This window comes from Neurospora crassa, linkage group II (genome assembly GCF_000182925.2).
Source record: "Neurospora crassa OR74A linkage group II, whole genome shotgun sequence".
NCBI classification, from domain to species: domain Eukaryota; kingdom Fungi; phylum Ascomycota; class Sordariomycetes; order Sordariales; family Sordariaceae; genus Neurospora; species Neurospora crassa.
In genome coordinates this window covers 4083540-4090343 of record NC_026502.1, presented here as the reverse complement: position 1 = coordinate 4090343, position 6804 = coordinate 4083540, and the positions used below count along the sequence as shown (strand labels likewise).

The 6804-nt window shown below is 51.7% G+C and overlaps 2 protein-coding genes across 2 annotated transcripts; one reads left to right on the top strand and one right to left on the bottom strand.

Annotated features, from left to right (window-relative positions):
- The first annotated feature begins 330 nt into the window (after positions 1-330).
- Positions 331-4780, top strand: NCU08443 (hypothetical protein). Its single transcript, XM_958320.2, has 4 exons — positions 331-1537; positions 1715-1892; positions 1951-2586; positions 2649-4780. Exons 1-4 carry the CDS (start codon positions 1342-1344, stop codon positions 4276-4278), a joined length of 2640 nt encoding a protein of 879 aa, XP_963413.2. The 5' UTR covers positions 331-1341; the 3' UTR covers positions 4279-4780.
- An 848-nt stretch (positions 4781-5628) lies between these two features.
- Positions 5629-6006, bottom strand: NCU08442 (hypothetical protein; the record flags this gene model as incomplete). The annotated part of the gene is made up of 1 exon (XM_958319.2): positions 5629-6006. The coding sequence occupies one exon, from the start codon at positions 6004-6006 to the stop codon at positions 5629-5631; it is 378 nt and encodes a 125-aa protein (XP_963412.2).
- Positions 6007-6804: the final 798 nt, after the last annotated feature.

The following is a 6804-nucleotide window of genomic DNA, read 5'->3' as shown; positions in this document are numbered from 1 at the left end:
CTGTGGTCCGCGCGGGGAGGCAATCTCGATTTCCCTGCTTGATCGGCCAGGCACTTGCCCAAAGCTGTCCCACGTCGCGAATATCACTTTCCCCTGAGAGCGTCTCCCGCTCTTTCCCGCCTTGCATTGCAGTCGTTTGCGAGGCTTTGTGCTCGTTTGCGAGTCTGGGCATCCGTCATTATCGACTGACCCTGGGTGCTGATTGGTCAATGGTCTTGCCAGGTACGCGGACATTTTGCACCTTCCCTGCGACAGACAGACAGACTGCAACGACGGGACAATGTGGGAAGGGTCCATCTTCTGCTCTTTCTGTCACTTTCCGTTGTTTCGGTTCGTGTTTCGTTTACTCTTTCCTCATTCTCTTTCTCCGAGACATGACCTCGTTCAGTTGACGACTGACAACTGAATTCTGGTGTCTCGAATTCTTTCCTTCTTCCACTCGCCAAATGGAACCATGGCATGGCCAGAGGATACTACTGACCAGACCCTGACCGGGTCATCACCACTCACCACCACCACCACCACCTCCACCTCCACCCCCTTGTCCTCGACGTGACTTCATCATCCATCAATCCCCGTCTTTCCACTTCTTCATTTTCCATCACCTTCCTTCTGCGAAATGACGGGAGTCCCATCACAACACCGGCTGCCCTACCCGCGGCAAGGGGAGTCTCGATTGGTCTGCGCGTCTCTGTCCCTCTTGTCTCTGTCGCTAGTCTTCGGCAACTGCGCCAAATTGATGGATGACGGCGGGACATCAATGGTACCTGGCTACCTTAGTTAGCTTGCCATCCACTCCTACTTCCGCTTACAAACGATGGTGAACACCAATCGTAGTCGAGGACGAGGGCCGGACCTCGAGCCTCTGGCCAACGATGGATCTCCTGCGGCTCTCTCCTCAGCCCTGCAATTCCTGCTCTTCGCCTTGCCTGCTCAGGGCTTCAGCTCTCTACACTAGGTAGTCGCTCTGGTCTGGTCTGGTCTGCCCTGGGAATGAATGGGATCCCGCCCCGTTCCGCTTTCGAGGTTCCGCTCTTCCGGGGTAAGGCAAACGTGGACTGGGTGGAGAGCAGGTCACTGGCACCTCACTGGATAGAGTCATCAACATGATGTTCATGTGGATGGGAGCACATGGAAGACGTCGAGGCAACTTGGCGATCCTGCCTGGGTTGCGTCAGTTGTCTTTTCGGCGCAGTTATCAATGCATGCCATCTCGCCAGAGAACCCATCTCCAGTTGTCTAGAACATATCTATTCATCCTATCATCACATCGACATCTAGTGTCCATTCAAACTACTATACACCACACCGCACCAGTCATACCATATTACCACACAGCTAATGGATCTGTCACACCAAGAAGAATTAAGAGGAAGCTCCAGCCCCGAGGCCCAAATCGTCCGTCTAAAGACTGAGCCAGGCACGAGCACCAAACAAAGCCCTCGCCCTTCCTCGAGCTCCAATGCCACCAGTGCTGCTGGGTCTTCAAATCGACCTGTCCAGCCGCCCAAGGTTTGCGACAAGTGCCGACTAAGGAGTGAGTCTTGCCCACAACTCAGATCTGATTCCACGTACCCTGAGCGCATGGCCTGATGTTCCATGGCCCATTCTGTCGGTGTCGATGCGATATGTCGATCCCTGTCAGCCATAGAACCCTGATTGTCAGACGCGGGAAATAACCACAAAAGGCTAACCCTGCTTCGCTTGTTCACAGGAATCAGATGCGATTACCAGTCACCTTGTCAACCTTGCATAGACGCGAAGCTTCAATGTACCAGGAACCACGTGCCGCGCAAGAGAGGGCCGAGACCCGGCCGTGGCCGTCTTATCAACAGACTCAGAGAACGCGAGGCAGGAAAGAAGGAAGAACAGCGTCCAAGCAGTTCTGGAGAGTGAGTAGCCCCCCCGTCTCTGTTTTCAGTGTCAAGCCGCAGTGCTAACTGAACCCAGTCCGGAGGTAAGCGACGGAGCCCGGTCAAATAATACCGACATCTATCCGCAAAACGCCTCTGTATCATCAACTTGGGCCTCCGACGTGAGCACAGCCCCCGAAACAACCGGCCTTTGGGCCAATGAACACATATTCCCCTCAAGAGGCGCATTTTTCTACCTTATACCCAGATGTGTAGAACTCTTCTATCAACACCTGTATCCCGTGATGCCTGTCCTGTACATGCCCGAAATACAACGAATGGACCCACGAGTCTGCGATCTCCCCGAAAAAAACCTCCTGTTTTCCCTTTCGGCTCTCACCTGTTTCCGCATGTCGGGTCACAGCCTCGGTGCTGAAGACAGTCCCGAATTCTGGGACCAGGCAGGTCGTTTCCTGCTCAACGATTGCTTAGATGTTAGGAAGCAATATGACTTGTATGACAACATTTCGTTGAGCACGGTTGTTTCGTCCATTTTTCTGGCTTCTTCCTTCTTCGAGACTAACCAAAGCACAAAGGCGTGGGTCTATCTGAGAGAGGCCCTAACCTTTGCGCAGGAGCTGGGCTTGGAGGATGAGTCGACGTACGCAGGCTTATCTCCCGAGGAGGCTCTATGTCGGCAGAGAGTGTTTTGGCTGTTGTATGTTATGGAACGGTAAGTCTTTATTATCTTATTCTTTTCCAGCTCTGTAATGAAACGCGATCTGACAAAAGCAGGTCATTTGCAATTCTACGCAACAAGCCGCTCATGCTGCGCCGGGCACCCAAACTTCCCATGACTCTTCACGCTTACGAATCCCGCGGCATCCACACCGGTTTTCTCCAACTTCTCGGCATCTACATTCCCCTTCGCGACTCCATCATCGAAGCATGGACCTATGGTTCCAACTCCACCGTCGACGTCAATACCTACCTCGCTCTGCAGAACCAACTTGCTCGACCAGCCGGCAGTTCAGGCGGCTTGTCCATCCCACACCCGTTTTTCCCTTCCTCTCCCAATGCCGCCGTATCCTCCATACAGATGCCGGTTTCCCAGTCTTGCAGCTTCTCCGACCTTTCGCTTTCATCCTCATCGATTTCTTCTTCGCCTGAGGACCCTGTAGCTCCAGTGGTAGAACCGACAGCGTCTCAAACCGCCGAGCTGTTAGTAACGCAGCAGTGGCTCAGATTGATTATCTGGCTTTCCTCGCTGCGACAGGGGTACCTGTCATGGGCTGCGGAGAATGAGAGTATGCATTTCGCACTTCCCCTGACTATCGCTAGGCAAACTGGGTTGGTCTTGCGGTCTCTTATGCAAATCGGGGGCTTGGAGGCAACAGGTGTGGCAGCGCTGGAGGTCAACGGGATGGGAATTTTTGAAAAGATCTTTGAAATTGGTGCTTGGTGTATGAACGTGCTGGATTCGTACGACAAGGCCTCTTTGGAGGGGCAATTTCTTACCTTGCCCAATTTCGGTCGAAGACACAGCGCAGCCTCTGGAAAGAACAAGCAGGCTGCCAGGTCAGCAACCAGCTCCCCAGCCGATCAGGTCATGGACTACGAGGACGGCGAGGACGTCGATCTGCTCGATGTCTTCATGAGAGCACTCAGTGCGACCCCGACGAGTAGGAAGCAATTCGCTGAGCCCCTCTACATGTGGGCGACGACGAGACCCGGGGGCATGCGCATCGGGCCGGGGTCAGTGTTGCATCTAGACACTGGTGGCGGTACCGGCGCCTTTGATATGGCACAAACGCAGCCAGGTCTGGCCGAGCAAATACCGGGACTGGGGCTGAACCAAGGGTTAGGCTTAGATCATGCGTCTGGGATAGGCGCGGCGCAGGGACACGATGCGAGTTCGATGATGCATCAGCAGCAACAGCCTGGAATATGGAATGCTGCTTCTGCATATGCTCATGGCCAAGCACCGCTTCCAGGGTCGGCTACCGGTAGTGGAGCTGGACTCTCGCGTCCCGACGGACCCGGGCCTGGAGGTGGACAAGGACAGGGAATGGAAGATGTCGTCATGGGAGATCAAGCCTCTCATCAAGGGCAAGGGTTTAACATCGATCCGAGGCTCGGTGCAGGTTCCAACGTGCCCAGAGGATTGCAACACGCGACTTTTGGTCGCCGACCCCTTCGTCCCAATGCACCACATCTGCCCAGTCCGCTTCCCGGTCAGTTCGGCGGACCACCTACGAGCTTGTACGACGTCCCTGGATGGAGTCCCATTGACCCTGGGGGCCTTACGAGAGCGAGGAGTCGCACAATGGGCATGGGGCAGCTGAGGGGGTTGATGGCTATGGTTCAAGGGGGCCCGGGCACGCCGGGGTCTTCCGGGCCTAGTGTCTCTCAAGCAGGAAGTTGACAATGATGGAAGTTGTAGTTGAAAAAAGGTGTTGGTTCTCATTTCATATGTGGCTACACGTTCTACGGAACGTGTGCGGCGTGTTGTGGGCAAAAAAGATGGAATTATTTGTTTTGACACGGGCGGAAGAAACATTATACCAACAAATATGGCGTGCGGCGTTTTGATTTTGCTTGTTTGAGGAAGAATCAAGAGAAGGAGTTGGGTGTATCAATACCGGAATCAGGACTGTGTCCCAGGTTTGGTTGTATTATTATGGTAACAAGTACTGTACAGTAGGGGGAGTGTACGATACGGCGGTATCCCTTAGAGTCTAAGTGCGGATCGGATCTATAGAGGTGGATCTCTGCTTCAGGTTTAGAAGGGACAAACTGGATAGAGTGGGCGAGAAATCTCATAGAGGACGAGATCTGTCAGCATAAGTTAAACCAACAGATAGAGGAGGATATTTGAGATATACAACTTGTACCGTACTTGTACCCATATCGATGCTTTATTGGACTATTACCCTCCAAAGCACAACAAGATTCAATTGCACTTGAAGGTGAAACGTGCTTTGGTAGACCACGGATTAGGTATCTTAGCATCGGATGAATCTCGAGCAGGTAAATGGGAAAGGAACCGTCGACAATTGGATACACACCTGGAAAGAATTACCCAAGGATGTATCTATCTAGCTGGACATGCCGTGAAAGGAAGCGCTGGAGAGGGGACCGTGGGAAGGTGCGCTGGCCGTATAGTAGGAGCGGGTTTCCACCTAAAAACGAAAAAAAAAAAATGAAAAAAAAGAAAAAAACATCACTAGTTGGGGGGGCTGAAGCAAGCTAACAGTCCATAACAGAGAGAGTATCTCTCAACAACAACCTCCAACCCCCCATGGGGCTGCTCTTCCAAGGTGACAAGGCTAGAGGTAGGTAGGTAGTCTCACACTGCACAATGCTCACTCTTGCCGCCCAGTATTATGCGCCTTACTTAGGTACAATCCACCACCCCCTTCAGTACGACACTCCACGCATCATGATGCCCATACACCGCCTCCCCAGCAACCAAAGGTCGAGTATTCGTCGCGTCCGTCGTCCTACACTTTTCCTGATCAAGCACCATCTGCGCCTGTTCGGCAAGCGTCTTGTAAGTCGGCGCGTTTTGGTAGGTCCATGATACCTAGGTAGGTAGGTATTCATCACAGCGTTAACTATCAGCCTTCTTTTTTTTTTTTTTTTTTTTTTTTTCGTGAGTTCCCTTACAGGAGCCTAGAATGGATATGGGAATAGAGAAATAGGAAAGAAAAAAAAAAAAAAGAGGAACGAACATTCTGAATACACCAAAAGATACCCAGTCCTTCCTCACATCCTATCCGTTCACACCCGTCCGCGTGCTTAATGTCGTCGGGGAGAGGCGGACCGTTGTCCAGCGACCTAAGGTGGTTGAGAACCTTCCAGGCTCCGGAGGTGGACCCGAACTGAGGAGCGCGCGGGGGGAAGGGCAGATGAGGGTCACGTCGTGATCGGGGTTGTCGGTGATGCTGTATTTGGTGACGTTGGGTTTGTTGTTAGGGTCGAAGTTCATGTTTGGGTCCTTGGGAATCATTACTCTGGGGATAAGGGTGTCGTCGTTGATGGTGGTGTCGTCATTGATGGTGTCGTCGCTGATGGTGGGCAGAGCGAGGGCAGCATGGTACCGGAGAAGAGAAAGGAGACCGAGGGAAAGGAGGGATTTGATAAAGTGCATTGTTGTAGGTGGTTGGTTGGGTTGTTTCTGGATGGATGGATGCACGGTTTCAGTGCAATATAAGTAAGATAGGAAGCGAGGAGACTGCGAGACAAAACTGCGGTGACGACGGAAGAGAGTTAAGGGGCGTTCAAAAAGCATTATAGAAGTACTACTGTACTGTACTGTACTGTACTGGCTTTTGTGACAGGAAGAAGAATAATAATGGCTTTTGTATGGTGCGTCGCAACGTGGTCCTTGAAGGTTTAACAAAGAACGGAAAAGAAGGGCAAGATGTAATGAACGATATGGTGTCCCGTTTCAACCGAGAAATTGTTAGATTGCGAACAACATCATGTGTCGTTAACAGCTATGACAGGCGACACGGGCAGAAACACATGCGGAACGCTTTGCGGCTCATACAACTCGAGGGTTTCTAGCTATTGGCTATTCGTGATGGAGATGTGTATATATTTCTCTCGGAAATCGGAAATGGTTCGTTTGCCTCTCACGAGAATGTCATATGCCAGCAACCAAAGAGGTCAGTCAGTCAGTACGCTGGTGACACTGGCCGATTGCTTGCTTGTACATAGGAATGTGATGTTGCAACCTACACTAGTGTAGAAACTGAATGACGACTTTAGGTCGAATCGGAACTGACCAAATGGTGCGGAACAGCAATTTCATCTTCCTACAGAACCTGACAATGGGAATCCATAGTTTAAGCATCGAGCCAGCAAAGGGAAAATATGTACACGAATACCTAGGGAACCATAGATGCAAGAACGTTGTTCAAACAAATACCAACACAGAACCAAG